Genomic DNA, 27399 nt, shown 5'->3' with positions numbered 1-27399 from the left:
TGTTTAGGAGATCTCCTAAACAGGTTTACATACTACAACAAAGTCAAAATTAATCAATTTAATAATAATAATAACAATAATAATAACAACAATAATAATAATATTAAAAATAATGTCTGCAGCCACGGCTCAATTTTCAGATGTCTGAGTTTTCCCCCATCCACACTAACACGGAGCAGCAGCATTTAAAAATAAAAACGGCCTCTTCAGCATTTTCAAAAAGCTCCGTTTTTGGTGTTCAAACTCCGGGGTAGTGTGGACAGATGGCGTAACCGTAGCAAAATGTATGCGTTTTATGTTAGTGCAAACGAGGCCAGTATTTGTGTAATACAGTGTGGATGGGGAACAACAGAGACATCTGAAAACAAAGGTGTGGTTGCAGGCGTTCACCTATCTGAAATCTGATTGGGGTTTTATCTCAATATTAAGTGGCCTACACAAAGTTTAGTCTTGCATCCTCTACTTGTGAGTTCAGACTTCGCAAGTTTGATATGGAAAACAAACTCCCGAGGACACATCGGGTAAATCTTCAAAGGCAATAGTGTATCTTCATAACGTCATTCGCATCACCCTGGCTGCGTTGTTTCACATCTCAGCAATGAAATGAAAACCTGATATAAGGAACTGCCTATTTTCACTTTGATATCAGCAACTTATTCAGGCGTCGTGGTACATATTTAAATGACCGTCATCTACACTGTATGCATATTCATAACAACACAGAGCCTATAACATTACTCTGTCCATTCAGTTTCAGTGAAATATACAAAATATACCCTCTCTTTTGCTAAATATCAGTTTTAATAATCAATAATGGCCATTATAAAAGTATTACGTACAATAAGTTAAATCAATGTACGTGGTTATATAAATTAATTTATTAACTTATCTTTGTGCTCAGTCAAAACATGTTACCTGAGAACAAGTAATTGATTCAAAAGACCATAATTCGAGGAATATGTTGTTAAATATAGACAACAAGATGAATTAAATATCATGTTTAACAACTACAGTGAGCTTAGATCCAGCAGTAGATTCTTGATGACCTGTCAGACGTGCTTCTTGATCTTGTGTTTCTGTGTCTGAAACTCTGCATTTCCAAAAGCCTTCTCTGTTCTGATTGGCCAAATGGTCCAATCTGTTGTAAGTGGTCTAGCACCCTTACAGAAACAAACGTCCATCTTTTTGAAGTGCTTTTCCAGTGCAAAAAAACCTGTAATTTTTATGTTGACAACACAAACTAAATCATCCAGGTCTAAACTACAATGACAGCATTTGAAAGTCAAAGTAAACACTGTTTGTGAGCAGCTAATGAAGACCTTAAGCTGGCATTATGCAAATACTGTACAACTCATTTCAGGCACTTGAGAATCAGCTTTTTCACTTTGGAAGCCAATAGCTCCATTTATTGTACATTTTTTTTAAAATTTGCAGAAATTTAATACAGTAAAACAGAAAAAAAGGCATAACATAAGCTCTTAAACCTCTTAGTCAGCGCCAGGACGTGGCGGATATATATATATTTATATTTATATATATATCTTAAATCAAGACTAGACAAGAAAAATGGCATGAGAAAATTCAATGGTGCTCAAAACTTCTGCTTGAGATTATATCTCATTGAGATTATTTTTTCTGACCCCATTGGCAAATAATTTTCATTCTGCTTTAAACCAAACAATCACTTAATTTTGATTGTTTTTTCCCCCCAGAAAACAAAACAATTTCTAATGCTACTTCATCTGTCTAGTATGTATAAAGATATTTAGATTGAAAACAGGACAATACTACTAAGTTAATTTTTTTATTTCATTATTATTATTATAACAGCTCAGGGATGTTCAAGAACAACTTTGGAACTTTGGCTGGAAATGAATGCTTTTCTTCTTGTTATCAGATTCATTGATTAATCAAAATAATAATCAATAGATTAATAGATTATTAAAATAATTGTTAGTTGCAGCCCTTGTTATAGTTACTAAAATCTAAACAAAGCAGTCGAGTGTTTTGAAGTTCTGCATATGCATATCTCTGAGCCACAGATGAAGAATCTAACTAATATGGATTCATAGTAATTGCATGGAGGAATGTTGTACTGGGTTAATTGGATAAATCTCACTTGTTAAAAGAACTTTACTTCTCAAAAAAAAAGGAGGGAAGATGTACCGCTTTTCAAGGATTAGCATGAATTAGATGGCAAAGTACAGTGGTGTAATTGATTCCTATAAGCCTGGCTCACAGCGAGATGGTTAACATTGAGGGATTAAAAAAAAACTGCAACCGCCAAGTAAAAGAGACAACCAGGGATAATGAACTAAAGGTGCTTTGTTATGAATGACACCTCCCATACTGTTCTAATGAGCACGATAGGTATTTCCAGGAACGAAAAACATCCAGTATCAACGTACATGGGAAAGCGAATCGCCTCACAAGGTCACCCATTTTTCTCCTGTCACATTAGCAAGACGTCTTGTTTTTTATGTGTACTTCATCTTCAGCATACTGTACCCACACTTAAATCTTGTAAATAATACAGAGTGCTGAGCTGTGCAGAACTGGATATCATGCAGTGTCCAGCCTCTAGGAAATCGTGTATCGGTATCAGTGAAACGTGAGCCTGGAATAAGATTTTCTGGAGGACAGAATGGAACAGAAAGTGTTGGAGGTATCACTCCAGATGCCCTTGCTGTAACCCTGCAGCTCTTCTTGCTAACAGGCACTCGGAGCGATCGCGGTGTTACTCACAGGTTCAAACTGACTGTGTAAGTTCATGCCACTGATGTTTTAAATGACACCCGAGGTCCTCCAGAGGTGCTTTGAAACTCCTCAAATGATGTGGGTTTTCTTCTTGTTTGCTGAAGGCTGCGGTCGGACTTGGAAATCTGAGGATATTCTACTCTGAATCCCCCTTCCTGATCACTTTAAAGGAATAGTCTGGGGGAGCTTAAGATTGAAATCCTAGGTTCGTCCCTGGATAATTATAGAGAACTCCTATATATTTCTAAGAGAAAATCCTTAAAAGTAATTGAGATTTTAGTGTTTTGTCTTTTGAGGAAACACTGTGGCAATACATATATAATATATCTGTGAGCAAGGACATGTTTATTTGATGTGAAAAAAATGGGTTTTTGGGTTTGTATATCATTTTTTGATTATCATGTAATGGAACAACAATTTAAAAATCTAAATTCGTAATCACCCTACACTCAGGCCATCCAAGATGTACTGTTGGAGATTTATTTTTATTCAGAATATTACATTTTTTGTATATATTAATATATTTAGTATTCATTCAATGCTAGTGAATGGTTAAGGGTTTGAAATACCAGAAACATAATAATAATAATTTATATTGATCCGATATTAATATAATGTTGATTTTGAGAAATGGGTTATGTAATACATTTATTCATTTTCTTTTCGGCTTAGTCCCTTTATTAATCTGGGGTCGCCACAGCGGAATGAATTCCTAACTTATCCAGCATATGTTTTAACGCAGTGGATGCCCTTCCAGCTGCAACCCATCACTGGGAAACAATCATTATACATTTATTACTTAATAGAGCCAATTTCCTCTCCTTATGTGCCTTACCATCTTGATTAGCTGTAACATTATTAATAATTCAAATAAACTATAATTTCATGTTTTTTGCCTTTCGAGAAAAATCTGAACTATCTGTGGATATTTGCTTTTTAATAAATCACGAATACCCCTTTTGTTACAGATCATCTTTATGTACAAATAATATTACAACTATATTATTTTGTATTAATTATAATTTGTTTATTTGTATATGCATTTACATTTAATTTGAATATAAATTAGGAAGAATGATATACCTGTACATTAAAATGACATGTACATGCATACCGTATAACTCATTTATTTATGACAATACACTGTATGTCATAACACATACAGTTGAAGTCAGAATTATTTGCCCCCCGGAATTATCAGCCTCCGTGTTAATTATTTTCCTCCAATTTCTGTTTAACGAAGAGAAGATTTTTTTTAACACATTTCTAAACATAATAGTTTTAATAAGTCATTTCTAATAACTGATTTATTTTATCTTTGCCATGATGACAGTAAATAATATTTTACTTGATTATTTTTAATTATATATATATATATACATACATACACATACATTTATACACACATAAATGGGTTACATAGATGTATAAATGTACCACTATATTGTTTAAATGTATTAAATTAATAAAGACAATTAAATATATAAAAAGTATAATTGAAAACATTTAAAACAAAACTAAGTAATTATTATAAAAGACATATAAAAGCGAACTACGCTGTACATTTTAAAAATATACACTATCTGACATAAGTATTGTCGCCTTTCCAAGTTTTAGTAACAACAAATAATAACTGAATCAGAATGGTATCAGAAGTGGCTTTTATGAAAGGCAATGGCCTCTAGATTACGCTTATTTTACCACAATATAATTTGATTATGCCTTGATTTTTAATTATTTAATTAGGGCAGTATAACGGACTGACTTTGCTTAGACAAAAGTCTTGTCACCTAAAAGAATGTACAGTATAGAATATAAAGTCATGGTGCAGTGGAAAAATAATTAATATTGTCTGTGACTCCTATGAGCTTGGAGGACTGAATCCATACATCTCTGCAATGACTCAAATAACGTATTAATAAAGTCACCTGGAATGGCAAAGAAAGCGTTCTTGCAGGACTCCAAGAGTTCATCAAGATTTCTTGGATTTATCTTCAATGCCTCCTCTTTAATCTTACCCCAGACACGCTCAATAATGTTCATGTCTGGTGACTAGGCTGGCCAATCATGGATAGCACTGACCTTCTTTGCTTTCAGGAACTTTGATGTGGAGACTGAAGTTTGAAAAGGAGCACAATTCTGCTAAAGAATTTGCCCTCTCCTGTGCTTTTTAATGTAATGGGCAGCACAAATGTCTTGATACCTCAGGATGTTGACGTTGCCATCCACTCTGCAGATCTCTCGCATGCCCCCATGCCCCCATACAAACCATGATTGTTCCTTGATATTAACAGTAACATAATTCTGAATTTAAATAAACATTTAAATTACACAATCTATAATAATTCAAATACATGTACAAAATTGACCAGGGATAAACCATACCAAACATCACCAGTTACTGAGTATATCACGAGGATGAAGATATTCAGTCATAAATCAAAACTTTATCTGTTTCTAACTACACAAAGCTAAAAAATGTCCTCTGAAGCCTGACATACATGGCGCATGTCACATGCACCACTTTCAGTGTCATTTTTAGATCTCGACAGCTCCTAGTCACCATTCACTTTCATTAGAAGGAAATGATCAGCGCCAGCATATTCCCTAAGATCTCACGTTTGACAGAGGAAAGAAAAATCACACAGGCCTGGAATGACAAGGACATGAAAATGACGACAGGTGAACCATAGCAGTCTGATCCCAAACGCACACGGATCACAAGACAACCGTTATTAATTCCATTCATCATCATCTTCACCTTTATCTCTGCCTGTCCGCTTTCTGCACGGGACGTCTCGTCTTAAATTCAAAGAACAAGCAATGAGCAACACTTCCACCTCGGGTGTAAAATGTTGTGAGATCTATCAAATATAATGAGCAATTCCTATAAAGACTCTTAGGAGATCCAAAAAAAGCCCCTTTTCTCACATTGATAGCTGATAAAGCGTGTGAAATGTGACGCTTTAAATCAAAGGAGGAGACAAATCTAATCTGAAACACTCAAATGCCCTCTAGAGCCGTTAACCTTCATTCACAGGAGCCGCCGCTGCCCAGTACCAGTAAATGATTTGATAAGTTAATGCACCATTCGGACATTAAGCTTGTCTGCTCGGTTTTACCTCCATATGATATTAAAGGCTCTAGACCTTTCCTATTATAGAGACCCAAGCGGAGACATAGAGAGGGAGAGCTGATATTATTGGCCTCGACGCTCCCTTTTGTCGAGTCACATGAAACCATAAGAGCGACATCACACCTGAGGAAAGAAGAGATGCAATAGCAAGCAATTACGGCACTGTCTCAGCCTGCAAATGTGACATGACAGTCCTGTCCTGTAGGCATGAGAACTCGAGGAGAGATTTCCTCCTCAATCTCACACAACATGTGGGCTCGCTCACTAGATCCATCACATGCTGTCATGCCTAAAGTCTAATGATAAGGAGGATTCCCACACAGAAAGAGATTTTTCACTCCAACAGCCCACTTATGAAGAGCTAGTGTGAACATATCAACATTTGTGGGAGTTTTTTTTTTTTGTACTGATGTGAATATGACAATATTAGGGCTCAGAATAGAATGAAAATCTGGATATTCAGTGGGGGAAATAAGTATTCAACATGTTACCATTTCACAGAAAACACACTTCTAAAGATGCTGCTGACTTTTAATACTCTATATAAAGAGTAAAGAGCTTTTTTGGTGATGGCGGCTTAAAGATGCCTCTCATATGGAGAATAGACATGGGCCGGTATAAGTTTCTGACGGTATGATAACCTTGGATAAAAAGATCACAGTTTCCAGGTATCGTGGTATTGTGTTTACTCAGGGTTTCTGCAGGTTTTTTTAAAGACTTTTTAAGACCCTTTCAAAGAATGAAATTTTAGACTTCTACAAGGTTAAGATTTTTCTAATGGCCCTTTATTTTCATGAGGAATCGTGTAATTGTTTTTAGTTTTTTTCCTCCTGATTAGGGAATTTAATTGGGGGAATTTGCTGTAAAAATGTCAAACAGCTGTTGTGAATCTCTTTGCAATGAAAAAACTTGAATATAAAAAAATAAGGTTTTATTGAGATGTGTTGTTGGTCATTAGATAGACAGGCCCAACTTTACTTGGACAAAGCTAAATTAAGACCTGTTTAAAACAATTTAAGATCTGCAACACAATATATCAGTGAATTAAAGACTTTTTAAGGCCTGAAATTTAGGCTTTGAAATTAAAGATATTTTAAGACCCTGTGGACACCCCGTTACTGCTGTAAAATAGTTAAAAAAAAAAATTTAAATAAAAAAACATTTAACAAAATAGATTATATTGATTTAAACATTTATAATATTTTGGAACAGTAAACATGTGAGGCTACATAATTAAAATAAACCATTGACTTCTAATCTCTTTATTAGCTTCAAAAACACAGATTTCCTTAAAACACATGAAAAAACTACTTCACATATACTTTAGAAACGGTATAACAAAACATTTTTGCGGTTTTAATACCCTGACTTTTCCAAACCGTGATAAACCTTGAAACTGGTCATCATCCCATCCCCAATGGAGAATGAAGTCACATGTATTGCTCAGGTGTGATTTTTTTCACAGACTTCAACAGAGTGTAAAAATCTTAAAGGCTCTGTGGGTCTCGTCCATCAAATCGTCCATCAAATCTAAAAATCAAAATCATTCTGATAATGTTTTTGAAGCAGCCAATTTTAATTTACAATGGTGAAGGGCAGAAAGTTGCTGAAGAAAAGAGTTTTCAGCTGCTGTCTGGGCTTTCACTGCCATTCTACACCTCACTACACTAGAGTCTAAATTATCATATGAATTTGTTTATTTGGCAAAACATGTCTTTTCACCAAGACGGTCCTTACTGACTCCAAAGGCAGATGCTGATTAGATCAGGGCCTGGTGTGTGGACTTTTGGGGTTTTATGATGTGGTCACATGTTGATTGGTCAGTTTGTATGTCTCAGTATTTGGGCTTTGGTCACATGGTCAAGTAAGATACAAAATAGTTGGTAAACTTTGCTCTGGTCTCTTTTCCTGCTTTGCTCCTCTTTAGCTCTGGAGTCTATCTTCTCTGACTCTACTGCTATCAGGCTATCTCTTTGTTTCTCTCTCCCTCCCTGTCTCTCCCTCTCTCTCAGGTAACTTTATTTTACATTTAAGCTGGGTACAATTACTATCATGTTTTTATCATTTCATGTTTTATCATTTGATACAGTTATCTGCACAAATTTCAGTTGTAACCATTGAGAACTGTCATTAAATAATTACATATTTATGTATTTGTGAATTACTTTTGATGATAAAAAGTATTAAAAATTCATATTTTTAAATGATAAAATAAAATGTCAATAACATTGGTGAGCTCTGGACTTTTTACTCTATATTGATGTAAGAGCACAACAACAGAAATGTGCAACATTGAGAATCTAAAAGTGTGCTGAGATGTATCAAATTGTCGGCCACCGAAAATTTGTTGGCCGGAAATAGGTTATGCCATTTAATACACCCTACAATTTTTGTGGCTTTAGTCATTGTTGATATACTCCAGGGGTCACCAATCTCTGTCCTGGAGGGCCGGTGTCCCTTCAGGGTTTAGCTCCAACTTGCCTCAACACACCTGCCTGGATGTTTCAAGTATACCAAGTAAGACCTTGATTAGCTTGTTCAGGTGTGTTTGATTAGGGTTGGAGCTAAAATCTGCAGGACACCGGCCCTCCAGGAACAAGTTTGGTGGCCTCTGATATACTCTTTTAAATCTGGAATCATTAACAACTTGTATTGAAATATATATCGTTATCATTCTATATGAAAAATAATAATCGAGGTTGCATTTTTGCCATATCGCCCAGTCCAACTACTAAGACATTTTTTCCTTTATTTTAAGTTTATCTAAGCTTGTATTAAACATGCTACTGTATGTACTTTATGTGAGACTCTTATTTTAAAAACTGGAAGAGAAGGGATATTTAAAAAGTAAACCACAAAATGCAGGATATACAGATTACACAATAATTCAGCGCTGACTCGAAGGTCTGTTTAGATGTATTTTTGTTAGTTTTACATGTATATTGTAAAATTTGCAGTGTATGTCAGTAACAAACACAAGTAAACATCCTTTGCAAGTGCTTTAGCCAGCATTTAGTCACATAATCAACAATATTTTTATATAGGGATTGAAAACACATCTTATGACATTATGTTATAAATATTGTGTTAAAAAAGTTGTAGTATTAATATTTAATGTTTATTAAAAACATTTTTCAGAATTTTTGAAGAACAAAGTTTTAATTGTTATAAAAGTTATAATATTTTATACTAATAATGACATAGATCACTTGGTCAGCTGTCTCTTTGATGTCTACAAAAATACAGTTTCTGAAAGTTTAAAAGGAGCAGATGCACCCATTAGCTAAAATTTAATGAAGACTATACAGCCTGCAACAATATTAATAATCAACATAACCCCCTACTGTACATAATGTAAGTCAAACCTCTGGTCATCAGCATCATCATCATCAACAACAACTTTCAGTTCATATTGTGTACCTGGAGTTAAATCAGACTGGCTCAATTAAAGCACCACCTCCAGTGTTTGGGAAACTGGGTCAATTTGAGGAACTGTCTCTACAAGATTGGAACTGTCGCCAGTTCTCCAGCGTCTAAATATCATTTAATTTATCCATCGGCAGCCAGAAACCTGCTGAACTGAATGCTAATGCTGGCCGCAGAGGGAAGACACAAAGCAGGAGGATCACAGCCATTTGCATTCACTCAATGACTGCACAGGTGTGTGTCTGACTGCCGAATCTGAAGCCCGAGATTCTCCTTGGAGATTTAAAGTAGAGCATCTCTTATTCAGGAGCCGTTCTTTAATCGGCTCCCTGCACCTGCGACTTTGGCAAGTCATCAGGCACAAACTCTGGAAACTACCATAACTTACACAACTAATTTTAAATAAATCTTTACCGGCAGACTTACACCTGGGAACCAGATTTACAGTAAAATGACTGTCCGTAAAATGAAAGTTTTCAGCAGCCACTAAGATAATGTGCACCTTCTGGATCAAAAGTTTTTTAAACTTTATTATTTTATACTAATCTTAATTTTATTGATGGAAATTCTGCTAAAAATGTTTAATAATAATGAATCTTGCTGAACAACATAAACAGCATTTGCAGCCTGATTTCAGGAGGAAACTTAACTATTTTATGTTTTGTTAGTTTAGTGGCTAATTTATGATAATTCATGAGTGTTTCATGAAATGAGTTTTGCTGTATGAAAAAGAGTTGTTTTTAAAAGGAGGTGTGGCACCAAACCCCATCCCTAATCCCGATTGTCATTCGGGGAAGTAAATTGTTGTAAATTGTACAAATGAGATTTGCCACTAAATCAAAAAGTTACGAATTGCCATGAGAAAGGCTTTGGCTGAGCTGAAAAAAAAGCACATGCTGTTGAGATTTGAGTTTTAGACCACTTTAGGCGATCACTGTAATTCTGAGGTCAACAATGCACTCTGTGCAAACACAGGCCTGTTGACAGAGCTGCTGAAATTATACCTCACAACAACCATCGACTCTAGATTTCAGCATGAATTTGTTTGATATTATTCATACGATAGATATCAAAGTCAGGGATGCCCCTTCAAATGGTTCCTTGCCAAGATATATGATAATAATCATAATTTACAGTACTACTACTGTCAAACATATAGTTGAGTATGTGTCTGTGGCATTCCAGTTAAAAATACCGGTCACACTTTATTTAGATGGTCTGTTTTTAACATTGAATCTACATGCCAACTAATTCTCATTAGATTACAAGTAGACTTTTAGGTTGGGCTTAGGGTTGATGCAAGTTGACATGTACTTGCAAATTTTCTTATAGTCAATTAAATGTCTGTTGAAGGAGCAGTATCAACAGATATTAAGCAGACAGTCTACTAATACTCAAATGAGTTATGTCACATAATGTTGGTTATGTCAGTGGGTGTAAACAATTGTACGTGTATATCAGTATATTAGATCTGTGAGTCTCTGAAATGAAGATAACACACTTGTTACATGAGCTACTTTTTTATTTTATGTTTAATATACTGTATAAAACTTAATTCTAGTTTAGGCTCTTCTTTTTTGGGGGGTACAATGTACAAAACATTACTTTAACCTTCATTTTTTTGGAATGTAATTTTTTACATTTATTTTTTTCTGCAATTCACTTTACTGGTTGAATTACCACTTTTAGTCATTAAAATGCTTGGCTAATTAACTGATCTCATTAATCTAAGAGAACTGTTAATTTTGCAATGATATTTAGATTTTCCGGCACCTAGACTGCAGCTCTGCATAAGAAGTTTGGCCAGAGGAGAAATGGTCGTGCCAAACTGAGCCTGGTTTCTCTATAGGTTTTTTTTCCTTCACTTTCGTTTAAACTTCAACTGGTGAAGTTTGTTTCTCACTGCTGTTGCCATTGGCTTGCTTGGTTTGGGACTTTAAGAGCTGCTGTCACGATTACCAGCGATCATTTCCCATAAGAACGCTGGTTTGCACCTACAATAACCATGGACTACAAATCTGCCATTTCTGGACTACATATTCATACATGCACTCCGACACTCACACATGCGTCCTCATCAAGACTGATTACATTCACACCACCTGAGGATTGTCAGAGACTGATTAACACACACTATTTAAGCCACACATTCACCCCTTCAGTTTGCTGAGTCTTGTTATCTGTCACAGTAGCATTACAATGCGTTTCCCAGTCTAGTTATCTTGTGTACCGACCGTTAGCCTTGTAAGCCTCTTTGTCTTTGCCTGCCACCTGCCTTTCTGACCTTTTGCCTGTATTCGACTGTGATTCGGGATTGTCCTCACACACCTGTTTGCACCTGTATTGACCACTGCTTGCCTGACTATGAATAAACCTGCATATTGGATCTTACCTCAGTTGTTGGTGTTACTCCCCGACGTTACAGATGCTCATCGATGCATTTGCTCTTCAGTGTTAGGACTCTCAGCAGTGAACATTAAACCACACTGAACTGAACTTCAACTCTGAATACTGGACTGACAGTTTCAATTCACAAATTCAACTATAGAGCATGTCTTGGGACTATGGGGGAAACTGGTGCACCCGGATGAAACCTACGCCAACACGGGGAGAACATGCAAACTCTACACAGAAATAGCAACTGACACAACTGGGATACAAACCAGGGACCTTCCTGCTGTGAAGTGACACTGCTAACCACTGAGCCACCATGTCGCACAGAACAATTTTTCATTTTGCTAATTTATTACTAATGTAATGAAAGTCACCATCTTCCTCATTTACTTCAGTCATTTTGGTTAAAGGTATTTTATTCAAGGCTTTAGAGAATACAGCAAACAACTTCACTTTGCTTATTTGTCAAATGCAGTTGGTTTAGAGATGCTCCTGTATAGTATGTGCTCTACGAGTTGCACCTGTTGGTAAATACAGCTGTCAATCCATGTCACACACCAACTGAGTGAAAACAACCTGTCAAAACTAAACTCACAATTTGTCTTTTAGTCAGTCGCTCCATCCATTTTATAAACATTTTTTTTTACCCGTTCGACTGGACGAAGCACAGGCATCGAATCCCATACGACATCTGCCATTGTCTGTGACAATATTCTGTCACTCTCCAGTCAAAACATATCAGTCACGGTAATGAGACAGTGTTGATATGAACACAACACCAACTAGAATCGCAAAGCTATGGATCTTAGATGGATCGTACAGTTCTCTGAACCTTTAAGCCACAGGGTGTATTAAAGCTTTGTTTTTCTGACATGTGGAAAAGTGAAAACAGTAGGAGGACGTGAGGTATGTGGTTAATACTTGACAGCAAACTGGAACACTATTTAAAATGTGAAAATGTAATTTAACAGCGCAGCATGGCTGCACAAGACACAGCTATGAACTTGATGTGATACAAAGTTCTCTGAGCTTCTGCCAACTGTACTTAAAGGCTGATAAAGAGATGGAATGTCTTGCTTTATTGTCCTCACCCCACACACAACCTTTACTTTTCACTTTAAGGGCTTCGATATTCTCACAACAAAGCTCTTTTTTGTTCTTTGCACAGGCTAAAAAGAAGTTTGAAATACATTTTCAGAAGTACATTGTTTGTGAACATCCTGATGTTAAGTTCATCCTCGGTCCAGAAATAGTTTAAAGATGGAGATAACTTTTCTGAAAGTTCACTTTGGAAAACCATTTCATAGCTTACGTTTAATTTATGAATTGTGTTTTTGTATTTATGAACTGTTTTGAATTTACGAATTGTGTTTTACGTATTTACAACTTGTGTTTTGATTTTACAAATTGGATTTTGTGGATTTACAAGCTGCATTTTGAATTTACGAATTGGATTTTGCAGATTTACAAAATGTGTTTTAATTTAGGAATTGGATTTTGCATATTTATGAACTGTGTTTTGAATTTAGTTATAAAATTGAACTTACTACTTTATAATAATGACTGACGGGTTTACAGTTCACTTTTCTTCTCAGAATTTGTGTGATGTAAACTGCTAATATTAAAAATATTCAGAATTATGAAGTATAAACTCTATTTATGAATTATGATGCAACTCCAGAATTAAAAGAGACAACACTGTAAAAAATGCACAGTTACACACAATTCCGTCATGTTGTTCCAACAAAAGTTGATTGAGAAATCATTTTTACAAAGTGGAACTTTCTTTTTCCTTCGTCTTAGTCTCTATTTCAGAAACTATACAGGTATATGTATATGTTTGCCCTTCTAGCCGCAACCCACTACAGGGAAACACCCATACACTCTTATTCACACACACCCATTCACTACGGCCAATCTAGTTCATCCAATTCACCTGTACCGCATGTCTTTGGACTGTGGGGAAAACCAGACTACGCGGAGGAAACCCACGCCAACATGGGGAGAACATGCAAACTCCCCACAGAAATGCCAACTGACCCAGCCGGGACTCAAACCAGCGACCTTCATGCTGTGAGGCGACAGTGCTAACCACTGAGCCACCGTGCCACCTGGACAGAACATACAATTAAATTATCCCTAAAACAAAACTCAAGAATTGTGTTGATTCAGCTAATTTAAAAAAATAGTTTGAACAAATATTCTTTCTTATATAATATAATTTTTTGAGAGAATTTGGTCACAAAATTGTGATATAAAAAAATTTGATCTCCAATATATAAACTCAAAATTGTGAGAATGTCAGAATTACAAGATGTGAACAGTTGTTTTTTTTTTTTTTTTTTTACTAAGAATTGAGTTAAAATTTGGGAGAAAAAAAATCAGAAGATACAAACACAAAATAAATAAACTCAGAATTGCAAGATTCTGTCACATATAAATTATCCCATAGAAATCACAGAAATAAAAACGTTTAACTTTAACTGTTAACATTTATCCTTACAATTTAAGTCAGAATTTGTTAACACTTTAAAATAATGGTCCATTAGTTACCAAAGATTTATAAATACCATTATAAATGTATAACTACTTGCTAGTAAATACATAAACAAACATTAACAAACAAGTAGTAATGCAGTTGTTACATTACTTATTTTCTTTTGTTAACGTTACTAAAGGTTAAGTTAAATTTAATTAACGTTTACTAATGTTAACTCACTAGTTAACATGCCCAACTTTAAATAATAATAATGCATTAGTAATGTTGAATGATGATTATTAAATACCTTGGTAATGTTAGTAAATACATTAACTAATGGACCATTACTCTAAAGTGTTAATTGTGAGATATGTAAAGCCAGAGTTGTGAGAACCTTTTTCAGACCCAGAGCTGTGAAATAAAAACTAAATTACCCTTTTTAAATCCCCTTTCTCTTCGATTGCTTGAAGTATTTCAGGGCCTTAATAGTGAGATAAAGAGACCAACTAGCAATCCATCACTATAACAAACAGCTGTTTGTAAAAACATGTACATCATCTGATTAAATCAGTGATGGTATTGTGCAGAACACTCAATCTTCTGAGTGGTACAATGTGTGCAGTTCAACTGGTGAGATTATTAAAGCCATCTTTTGAGTCTACACTATCTTTAAACAGGGGAAAAAAGGACAACATTCTTACATTCATGTCATGGAAAAGTCGATAAGTTGTAATGAATGTCTGGCTTTGCTTCAGCGATAACAACACACAATACAATGGAGAATGCAGACTGGAGCGGTAGCTCAGCTTGAGTCCCTGTACCTCGCTGTTTTCTGCTATTGATCTTACACTGTTGCGCTTTACTCAGCTTGCTAACTTCTGAGCTGGGAGAAATCAGACAATTTTTGGTGAATAGGAGCGGCAACACAGGTCGATTAGTAACTATAATCGTAAAACACCAGGGGTTTGTAGAGGATAGTGACAAAAATTTAATATTTGAATGCAGTGCACTGCTTTCAAAACAGCAAGATGGAAAAACTAACCAGAGACAGGTAAACTTATCAGAAGTTAAACTTATTTATACATCATATAACGTAACAACAACAACAACAAAAAGATAAGACACATCAACATAAATTTTACAGTACGAACACAGTAAAAGAAATTGATTTCTTTAGTACTTTTTGTAGAGAATCTCAAAGCTGAATACATTTATTAAAGCAAATAATAATCACATCCAAAATAAGTTTGTTTTGACATAAGATGTGTGTATTTTATATATTTATTCTGTATATGTAACACAAACACACATTAAAACAAAATTATATAAAACTTTTCTGCATAGATATTTAAATTTAATATATAATTTGAATCAAATACATATAACAGCGGATCCCAACCAGTACCAGTCTGTGGATCAATTGGTACCGAGCCTCAAAAGAAATCATTAATTATTTCCATTTTAATTATTATCCGAGTTTGAACGATTATTTCTTTTGAAAAATTTTCTATTTTAAAAAACATTCAATTATTCAATATTCAATTATATCTTGTTCACTTGAGTATTTTTGAGCAACATTTTTTAGTTGGATGAGACGTTAAACCAAGGTCATTGAAAAAATCCCAGGATGTCCTTCAAAAAAAAAAAAAAGAAAGAGTAGGGGTTTAACCCGGCATCCTGGCCAAATTTGCCTCTGTCCATCATGGTCTCCTAACCACCCCCTTATCACTCTCTCATTACCACCAATCAGCTGGTGTGTGGTCTGGCGCAATATGGCTGCCGTAGCAACATCCAGGTGGATGCTGAACACTAGTAGTGGATGAGAAGATTCCCCGCAAAAATGTGTAAAGCGCTTTGAGTGTCCAGAAAAGCGCCATTAAAATTTAACCAACAAGATATCAAAATTAGAAAGAAACAGACATTTTGGAAAGTGTCTTTGCAAAGGGGAAAATGCTCACAAAATGGGAAAGGGAAGGACCCACAAACTGCCAAAGAATGGATCCACAAGCCATTTGTCAAAAAATCTGGTGAGTCCAGTATGTCTGTGTGTGCAAGAAGAGATTGAAAATGACAGCGGTCATTCACATATTGTGTCTTTTGCGTGCCAAAATTTGTTAGTTCCAACAGAGGCACACAGCTTGCGTGCGCATATTGAAAGCAATGCGTGCAAGCCTTCCAGGCACCCAGGCGCCCCTAGTTAAAAACATGAGTCACGTGACAAGAACTGATCAGCTTCATATTATGTGTGAAATATAAACATTTCGGTAGCACAGCAGCACTTTTCAATTTTGGCCATAATTAAACTTGTATCAGAGTTGCAGCAATGTTTTGTCTGCTGGTCATCCTCTGAGAAAATAGTTGATGGTTACCAAGCATCATCATCTACTTACACAGATCCCCCGGGTCGCAGTAAAATTGTCAAGCGCAGACCGGTCCACGGTGACAAAACGTTTTCTCAAATAGATGTATGCATGTATTTATATAAACACAATAAACACACTGTACACACAAATCCACACACATATTACATCAAAATAAACTATGTGATAATTTGCGTTTAATCTTTGCTCAGCACTAATTTACATCTTTCTATTTTTGTATTTACAAATGTGACACATATGCAGTGAAGCTCTTTAAAGCATGAGAAAATTTCATGACACACTACAAATGTTAGGGTTAAGTGTGTATTGCAGAATTGCAAGCACTCACTTTTGGCAGTTTTACACCTACTTAACAGTTCTTGACCTCAGTGAGCTACAAACAAAAATTAAGTATCACTGGAAAGAAGACACTTTGAGCTTTACTATGCACATAATTACTATCAAGTGTAGATTTGAATTACACATTTTACATATTATTTAATATATTTCATATTATAGTTAAAAATGCTAAAATTTATAAAAATGTGTATTTAATTTTCAATGATATACAGTATATTTGACCCCAGACTGCAAAACCAAAACCGAGATATATACAATAAATAAGCTTTCCATTGATGGATGGTTTGTTAGGACAGGAAAATATTCGTCCAAAATACAATGATTTGAAAATCTGGAAAAACTCAAATCTGTAATTTTGACCCAAGCAACGTATTTTTTATTTTTTTTTATGCTTTGTGCTTAAGGTTTTGTGATCCATGCTCTCACTCATCCACACACATAAATAAACATATTTCAACATTTCTGCCCTTTCGATTTCAACTCATGAACCTATTTTTATACTCTATATTTTTAACAAACCTGATTGCATTGTATTTTGTGTTAGTTGTGGAGTTCTCATAATACAAAGCCACACCGCAGGCAGATCAAATAAATAGATATAGAGATCTGTATGATTCTTGACACATTGTGTTAGTGTGTGCGTCTGCTTCATTCTTATCTTACAGTGTTTTCCTGCGCTGCCAGAAGAATCTCTTCATAATAAAGAAGTTGATCTACTTCAAAGCAGTCGCTGGGTTTCTCCACCAGCTCTATCAGAGTCTGTCTAATGCTCTCCTCGCTCTCCTGCTTCTGTCTGGCCTGCTTCAGATAATCATAGACCTTCAGGAACACCTCCTCACCCAGCCTCCGACACACAGACCTGTAATAAAACATCAGAACACAAATTTATATAAAAAGTGAACATAATCCTCAGTACATAAATGATTGCGTCTCACTAGTGTACACTTAAACTGCAAGAGACTCAACGTGATTCAATGCTCCAATATAATGAAATCAAGATCTTTTTCACTCTTTGATTGAAAAAGGGAGAATTACGTTTGCAGTGTTAAACTGATAAGCAGTGCCGTTCCCACTGATAAGAACAACATTTAGTTTAAAAACTGCACAAACTAGAAGTTGCTGCAGACTGTTAATTTAATATGATGATGCATTTCCAGCTGAAATGGAATATTAAGTAGAGGGCAGGGCTTTAAACTTGTGCTCCTCCTGTCATCTTTCACTTGCAGCAAACCAAAAGTTGCAGGGGCGTGGCTAAACACACTCTGCCCAAGCCGTCAAACAGAGAAGAACAGCCATTCTACAGTAGAAGCAATTGGTCAGATTTTGAAATAATTTTTTTGTGTGCATTAAATTGCTAATATGAATTGTTCACCTTAAGACTAACAATGCACACTAGCAAATCAAAACATTTTGCAAATTTTATAGGTATTCAATCCTCAAAACAGTCAGTTCATGTAGCGGTGCGTGACTGTCAGCTGAAGCGCTCCATAGTGTTAAATAGATGCTGTTCAAACCGATTCTGTACACGTGATTTGAAGCAGAGCGAGAGTGGACACTCTAGATTTGGGTGCATGTTTGAACAGACATATACCCATAAAAATAAATAATAATAATAACATCTAAACAAGTTGATCTTGCTGGGTTTTCTTTTCAACACAACTAATTTGTCTTAAATGGGCATAAAAAGCTAAGAAAGCAACCAAAGTCTTTCATTATAGATCGGTATATATTTAAAGTGACACCTCTTTTTAATGTACGGGATATCCCTTAATTTCACATCCCGATGTTGAAAGGTATGGGTTAAACCTTTAAATTGCACTTTAAACTGAATACTAGTATCTTGAAAAATATCTAGCAAAATATTATGTACTGTCATCATGGCAAAGATTAAAGAAATCAGTTATTAGAAATCAGTTAATAAAAGTATTATGATCGGAAAATTATCGTCTGAAAAAAATCTTGTTTCCGTTCAAAAGAAATTGGGCAAAAACATACAGGGGGCTAATAATTCAGGAGGTAAGTCATTTTCAAGTACTTTTCAGTTAAGACCGCTCAAACGTGCCATTTGGTGTAGAATTCTTATACACAGCCTCTTTAAAACTGCAAATAAACAAACTTCTATTCTGAGTTTTTGCTCTACATGTATCCTGAAGCATTCAGAGTGTCAACACTGTGGGACAAGTGGATGCATCCAAGCGGGACCTCTTGTAAAATGGCCCCCTGACAGGTGTTGGGAATGTGAGCAGGCAGCGTGAATCACATCCTCCACTCAATGTCAGTGTGATCTCTACCGGCACCTTTGGACCCCTCAGCAAGAGTAGAGCGGCCACACACACACACATACAGACACACACATACACATGCATGCATGAGGTGAAATGTGTCAACAGCTGGCAGACCAAAAATAGACTCTTTCCTGTTCTATCCAATGGAGTTAAAAATAAGCAATGCCTCAGTGAGTATGTCAATTTAGAGCAAGAGTGATAATGATTTATATGAGTGAGACTTTGGAGAGTTCCAATGATTTATGAGTTGGTGTAAGTGTTCAACTTTTTGGCAAAGATGGAAATGTTTAGATAATCTGTAACCTGTAGTTAAATATATTAGTTAATTGGCAGTTTATAGCATTTATCGCAATTTATGTTTTATGAGAGAATTTAGTTCTTCTGTGGTATTGAATTTAGAAGCTTGATCTCTCTTTTGACAACTATAAAGTCCCCATGAACCGAAAGCTGCGACCGTAATTTTTTTCATATTGTGACAGTTCCTAGAGAAACGGAATATTAAATGAGAGAACAGTAGGTGTGGCTTGTTTTTTTACTGCATGCTGATTGGATGTAGGCATTTCAGAAAGATCGGGAAAAGGGTTTGGGGGGAGTAATTACAACCTAAAAGACTCCTCCTCCTCGCCATTTCTGTTTGTTGTCAAAACACGGTTAAGGCAGCATGGTTAAATAGGTTATATTAAATGAATGATGCCACACCCAATTTCTAAGATATGCATAATCTGACAATTTAACTAAAAACAAAACAAAACAGCAAGTACTTTTATTTTTAGATTTTAATTAAAGATTAAAAGGGCAAACCTTTTCTTTCTTATTGACATGCATAGATTAATTGTTCAACACAAAACTAGCAATGTGAGCCAACAAAATTATACGGTTAGGTTTGATTTCATGGGGACTTTAAAAGTTGAAAAATGGACATTTAATGACATTTTTGGTAGTTGGAGTTTGTGTATTATACTGTACTCTTAGGTTGGTTGTGTAAATTATGGTAGTTAAAAAGGGTTGATAGCAGCCAGTTTTATCTCTCTTATTATATGGATGTAGATTTTTTTAATGTTTTCATTTTTTTAACCGTTGATACAAGGCAGGATGGATCCATGCTTCCATGTTGCCGATGCCATACTCTGACCCTACCATCTGAATGTCACAGCAGAAATCGAGACTTATCAGACCAGGTAAGGCTTTTCCAATCTTCTATTGAGCAATTTTGGTGAGCCTGTGCAAATTGTAGCCTCAGTTTCCTGTTTTAAGCTGACAGGAGCGGCACCCGGCATGTTCTTTTGCTGCTGTAGCCCATCTGCCACAAGGTTGAATGTGTTGTGCATTCAGAGATGCTATTCTGCAGACCTCAGTTGTAACGAGTGGTTATTTGAGTAAGTGTTGCCTTTCTATCAGCTGGAACCAGTCTGGCCATTCTACTCTGACCTCTGGCATCAACAAGACATTTGCATCCACAGAACTGCCGCTCACTCGATATTTTCTTTTATTTTTGGACCATTCTCTGTAAACCCTAGAGATTGTTGTGCATGAAAATCCCAGTAGATCAGCAGTTTCTGAAATTCTCAGACCAGCCCGTCTGGCACCAACAACAATGCCACATCTAAAGACATTTAAATAACCTTTCTTCCCCATTCTGATGCTCGGTTTGAACTGCAGCAGATCGTTTTGACCATGCCTAAATGCACTGAGTTTCTGCCATGTGATTGGCTGATTAGAAATTTGCGTTACGAGCAGTTGTACAGGTGTACCTAATATAGTGGTTGGTGAGTGTACAATGATTTGCCTAATTGACTTATTTAGCCTAGTTACCCTACAGTATAGTTAAGCCTTTAAATGCCACTTTAAGCTGAATACTTGTATTTTGAAAAAAATATTTAGTCAAATATTATGTACAGTCATCATGGTAAAGATAATATAAACCATTTATTAGAGATGAGTTATTAAAACTATTATGTTTAGAAATGTCTTGAAAAAAATCATTCTTTCCGTTAAACAGAAATTGGGGGAAAATGTCCAGGGGGTTAATAATTCTGACTTTAACTGTATATCACTGCATTCTCTTCCAAACAAAGAGACACAAAAACCAGAATCCTCAGGCATTGAAAACAAAAATGATTTGGACTTTCCAAAACAGGGAGCCTTATTGTTCTGGACAGTGCGACATTTGTGACACAAAGTGTGAAAAGCTCAGAGTAAATGATGGATTGCTGGCCACTGCAGCTTAGAGGTTTCATCTGAGAGGGTTAAGGATTACAAGGTTTGGGTTAGTTTCACTCAATTCAATTCAATTCAATTCAGCTTTATTTGTATAGCGCTTTTACAATGTAGATTGTGTCAAAGCAGCTTCACATAAATGGTCATAGTAACTGGAACAGTGTGGTTCAGTAACTGGAACAGTGTAGTTCAGTTTTTAATGTTTAAGTTCAGTTCAGTTTAGCTCAGTTCAGTGTGATTTAATCATTACTGAGAGTTCAAACACTGAAGAGCCAATTCATCGATGCGTAGCTCTACCAATCCTGAACCATGCGAGGCAGTGGCGACAGCGGAGAGGGAAAAAAAACTTCACCTGATGGGAGTGAAGAAAAAAAACCTCAGCACCCAAAAGCCAGAGTAATGTCATCTGGCAGAGTATACCGATAGAAAGAGACAGCGAAAAAGATGAACGATTCCCCTCTTACAAACCCAATTAAAAGAAACACAAGGGGTCCAGACACCAGAAGATTTGTGTGGGCTTTTTGTGCATCTGTAGCCATCTAAACAGAAAGAAACTACAAGAGCAGCTTTCTTAGTCCTAATTTAAACCTTTTGTAGCATAAGATGTACATGTACAATGTACATTTGTTGCTTGCTGTTAATAAACAAAAAGTGTCTTCTGACTGTATGAAAGCTGATTTAACTACTAAAAAAACAGCAATTGTTCAAAATGTCTAAACTAGTTAATTATGGTATTAAAATGTGTTTTCAATAATCAGATCATATGTGAATGGTGCTTAATGCAGATTTAAACAACACTGAAAAATATGATTCATTGGATATACTCAATTTTTAAAGGGGTGGTCCAGTACCATATTATTCATTCATTTTCTAGTCGGCTTAGTCCTTTTATTAATCCAGCGTCTTTATTTAAAATAATAATATTTATATTCTTTTATTAATCACAGCAGAATAAACCACCAACTTATCCAGGACGTTTTTACGCAGCAGATGCCCTTCCAGCCGCAACCCATCTCTGGGAAACAGTAAGATATCATATTTTAAATTTTAGTTGATGTGCAAGCTTTGTGAAAATAAACAACATCTCTGAATGTAATACACTCAAGTTCAATGCAAAGGGAGAAAATGGCTTTTACAGAGCACACAGAGAAGGGCGGTGGCCAGATGCGCTTTAATATTATAGCAGAGAAAGCTAAAATTCCGTCCAAATGCTGCTATTTTCACAGAGCTTTTTCTGTTTCTGCATTTGGGTTTCCAAAGTACACGGCACAAAGAGAGAAGTGCTTACAAAATTGTATTAATATTGCAATATACTGTATATAGCAGAATAAAAAAACATCACAATGTTAGATTTTTCCAATATCGTGCAGCTCGAATAAAAAAATAATCACTGAATCAGTGTTTCAAATGTGGAAACACATTAAGAAATTTTGTAAACCATATGTCACGTAACACACTCAGCAAAACACTAAATCAGGGGTTTTCAAACTGTGGGTCGCGACCCACTAGTGGGTTGCACAGTGAACAAAGGTGGGTCACACAACGTCACATAGCTGCAGCTATATTTACATTGCGGTGAATCAAAACCAGTACGATTGACGGCAATAACTTAAAAACCTCTTGCCCTAAAAATATCTGAAGTGTGTTTCCTACAAAAAGACAAAGCTAGTTTTGTTTCACAGCTGTCTTTTTCTTTTTTTCGCTCGACATTACGAGCACTGCTCTGTTTGAGCCCTCGCAATCTGCGTTTAGCCGGTAAAGCTTGCGCAGAGCAGAGCTCTCAGTAACGCCCTATTCACACGGGGCTTCAGCGTCAACGCTTGACAGAGGGCGTGTCTGAAGTTGGAGCTGAAACGATCGTCATAGAGGCGTCAGCCAATGAAATTCAGTCAGCAATAGGCCACTGAGCTGGTGTATTTGCATACAGCGATCTGATTGGCTGACGCTTCCGTCGGATCCACAATGCAGTTCGGCAACGCCTGACGTCACCCATTCAAAGTGAATGGGAAGCGTTGACGCTGACGCCCCGTGTGAATAGGGTGTTAGGGACCGTCTGAAAAGTGCTTTTTTTCCTAGTTTTTTTCAGGGTTTTTTTTTGCTCTGTCCTGCGTGTTTTATTTTAAACACTACTAATTTTCTCTTAAATGAGCACAAACAGTTATTAAAGTAGTCGAATGCTTCATTATTGATCTGTGCATTCTTACATTAACACCTCTGTTATCAAACAAAACACAATGAGAGATTCATTTGCTGCTCTTCACTAAATAACTATAGTAACTTTAACCAATATGCAAATACAATTAAAAGTGAAATAGATTTTAGTGCTTTATTTAATTTCTGTATAGGCCATTGATTTTATAGGCTAAACCTTTTATTTTATTGTCAATATTTTCTAATGTTTGCTATGTATTCTATAATTTGAAGCTATTTATTGTCTCATATTTTTTACATCCCAACGTTGGACAGATTGCTTATCAATAAATACCTATAGTGCTATCTTTTAGCTTTAACGACAGCTAATGTTATGGAAGGGCATAGATGTTATGGAAAATAGTAATGGAAAATAGTGTTACTACCCCAATCATTCCTTCCTCAAGCAAATGTGTAAATATTAGATGTATTCAGCAATAACGTTAACTGCATTGGCATATTTATCTGACGTTTTCCCAGCTTGTAGTAGTCGATCAAAAAGCTATTTAGTTTCTTATGACTACACTAGCAGTGAAATTTACTGCAATGTGACGGGGCTTGATCATAATCCAGAAGCTTAATCAAAGGTTGATCATATTCTCTTCTAAAAAAAGAAGAGTATCTTTTTCAACAAAAAAAAAAGATCACAGTTACAGCCAGCATCCCACAAAAAGCACTTTGAGCCTCATTTTGTGCATTTCAAATTGCAAAATCCAAAAAGCCGCACACCATATATTTTTGACTGCTTTAAATTTTTTTTAAACTCATTTTTCCATAATAAAATATTATGGTGGGTCTTGAGATTGAATTACTTGCCTAGGTGTGTCCCGGAATAAAAAAGTTTGGGAATCCCTGCACTAACTTACACTCTCAGAAATAATAGTACAAAGTTTGTCACTGGGGTGGTACCATTTCAAGTAGTACACTTTTGTACCGTATACATAGGTGGGCATTAATACCTTTAGGGTACATTTCTGTACCTTTAAGGTTCACTTTTTGTACTTTTAAGGTACTGCGAGTTACACATATGTACTTTTTAGGTATTCATATGTACCTATAAGGACCTGTTTGGAACCAATTGACAGATTGAGAGTGTACCTCAGGAAGGTCTTTCAGTTTCACAAACTTATTAATTAGATTAATTAATAAAAAAAATCCATCTTTATTCCACGCTAAGAATGAATGAATGAATTATTAAATTGCAGTTTATTTAAACAAATGCATTTTCACTAGTGGACATTTAATACACCATAACAAAAAACATTTTAGGACATGGAATAGACTGAATTTTTTTTAAAAATAAAGCCTTTATTTTGATTTCAATGGGAATGGTACAGGTCTGACAGACTCAAATCAGCATCTGATTATAAAACAAGTTAACTCAAATGTGTAAAGCCCATGGTTGTTTTCCAAATAAAACAATATATGTTTCTTTTCATGCCCAGAAAAAAACACCCTCAATCATATCTGCGACTTTCAATTTTTATCTGTATCATAACATAAAGCTATTTTCTATAACAGATGAAAATATTCTAATAGAAAAGACACCCCCTGCTGACAATGTTATTGAACCACATTTATTTAGAGAGCATGCTTTGCTTTTGGCCAAGAAGTTTTGCTTTTGCGTTTACTTTTGGAGTCAAGGGCATCATTAAACATTAAGCACAACACTGCTATTAAAAAAAATAGATTTGTTTAATACTTAAAAGATCATTTTGATTTCAAATCGGTTTTACTCTTTCTATTTCAATGTTCCACTTTTAATTTAACCTCTAACCCAAGTGTGCCGCAAGCCTACGTTTGAGTGAAGGTTTTGGCCGTTAGATCGCCCCCTGGGGGCTGGCTGCAGTACAAGTCATAAAGCCCGCCTCCTCCGTGTTAATGAAGGAGACTTGAGCCCAAATAAAAAAAAATATTACACTTGCAATAAAATGTCCCGAAAGATAGTTCTGGTCGATTAAGGCACTGGTTATTGTGCTGAAATAGGTGCAGATCTTCATTTTTGTAAACAGTTTGTTTTTAGCAGTAATTTAATGCTGGGCGTGTCATCGTGATTGACAGCTGTGATTGACAGTTTCTCAAAGCGCGGCGTCTGAGCTTCGGCAGGAGACTGAAGTAGACTGAAATGTTATTATTCGATTTCTGTGTTATTTTACCATGACAAAATGAGTTCAGCAGTAAACTTTAGTTTCTGACATACATGATCCTGGTGGACACTGTTTATTCGCTAAGTTCAGGGCTTTTTTCGGGCTTTATTAGTTTGCTGATACACGCCTAGCCACCCAGATAGCAAAACACAGTTCCGGCTAGATTCTCGCCTGCCGGAGACTTACCCCTCAGACTGACTAATGTTACCTCTGCTGGACCTACTCCGGATGCCTGGACTCACTGCCCGATTCCAGTCCGAGTCAATCGAGCCAGATGCGGCGGCCGAGCGAGCAGGCGCTGCCGCATGCGAGCCGGAATCAGCCCGCGACGCCGCGAGTAAGTTATGCGCTGCGGCCCGGAGCTGGCGCGATTGAATATATAAACCCCTCATATTTGTTAACGTTATTACATCCATTTGTGTTGATATGACAGCAAACGCATGCTGAGAAGTTCGGGGGGCGTAGTTGATTTTACATAAAGCGTTTGATTGGAAGCTCGACTCTGCTCATTTTCGCGGCTCCTCCTCTGGCTCCATCAGAAAATCCTTCTGCGCATGTCTGGCTCCAATTTCAGCAGTCTTTTGCGACAGTTTGTGCCCGTCAAGCAGGCGTTTTGCCCTCAAGGCGTTCAATGGGAAAAAGGGCTGTCGCGTCGTCCATATTTTTTACAGTCATTGCTCTAACCTTATTTTTTTTTTTTAATTAATTGCAAAATTTAACAATTTCTGTGTTGATAGCATTGCTACAGTAGACTACATTTTTTCTCAGTGTCGATGTTACTGTATATGCAAAAAAAGCAAGTGTTGAAAAGCTAAATAAAGAGCGAGTGGAAAATTGCCAAATGACATTTTGTGAGTCATTCTATGAAATGGATGCATTTTGGCAGTTTGCAGTTCATATATCTGCATATCTCTTCATGACATCTCGAAAAGCTTCCATGAAACAACCAGCAGCTATTCACATAGAGTCAATCCCAATGATCAGATCCACTTATAGAACTTGTATGCTTTTGGTTTTTGCACTTTCTGTTTAACTGAGAAGGAGCAGCCAATGTGAGATGTTCTAATTGATACCAAACCTCACTGATGCCTTTGAGCCTGAATTCAAGCAAATCCAAAAGACAACAGCCAGTGGCCTTCCAGTATTCCCAGCTGAGTGAAAGCCTTTAGGGAGGAACAACTACCAATTAATGTCAATGGTGCAGATTCCTTGAGGCTCTGGTAATGACATAAAACATTTCATGAGTCAGTGTAAGAAGAAAAAACCAAGGCCCAAGAGCATAAAGGAATCCCTCCAGTTAACACAGAGAAAAAGTGACATGGAGTTAGAGGAATAATGGACTAATTAGCATGTGAAAAGTGGCTTTTAATAATGATGAACTGACATAACGGGTGCCACACACTAGCTATGTTTCCATCCGAATATGTGAACTAAATTTATGCGCAAAACTGGATTATTGTATAAAAGATGTGCGAATAAAGCAGCGTTTCCATCCAACAAGTCAACGAGAACAAAAGCGTCACTTCCAGATTAACTAGCGCTAAATATCAACTATAAAAACTGAATTCACAGTGGTAGGAGAAACTGCGTTAATCTTGTCTTTATTTAATAAATGACTTTCACCTCAGAAGACGATGCCAACATGCAA

The 27399-nt window shown here is 36.1% G+C and overlaps 1 protein-coding gene and 1 long non-coding RNA gene across 11 annotated transcripts in view; one reads left to right on the top strand and one right to left on the bottom strand.

The window, feature by feature from the left end:
- The window catches only part of nek11 (NIMA-related kinase 11), a 247266-nt gene that overhangs the window by 107825 nt on the left and 112042 nt on the right, over positions 1–27399 (bottom strand). For 9 of the 10 annotated variants that reach the window (XR_012392449.1, XM_073926501.1, XM_073926500.1 and 6 more), the window contains exon 16: positions 17576–17771. Coding sequence is in view for 9 of the 10 variants with exons in the window: in XM_073926501.1 (XP_073782602.1) it covers positions 17576–17771 (196 nt within the window). In the remaining variant the exon portion in view is untranslated. Of the gene's footprint in view, positions 1–15618; positions 17772–27399 lie in introns of those variants that run through there. The other variant, XM_073926505.1, reaches the window with a different exon arrangement.
- Positions 11738–15846, top strand: LOC141378302 (uncharacterized). The gene is made up of 2 exons (XR_012392456.1): positions 11738–13634; positions 13813–15846. It is a non-coding gene; the product is annotated as an uncharacterized lncRNA (long non-coding RNA).

The sequence above is a fragment of the Danio rerio genome, chromosome 16, assembly GCF_049306965.1.
Source record: "Danio rerio strain Tuebingen ecotype United States chromosome 16, GRCz12tu, whole genome shotgun sequence".
In the NCBI taxonomy this organism is placed as follows: Eukaryota; Metazoa; Chordata; class Actinopteri; order Cypriniformes; family Danionidae; genus Danio; species Danio rerio.
Note: the sequence above shows the minus strand (reverse complement) of the source record. Positions and strands in the feature narration are given on the sequence as shown.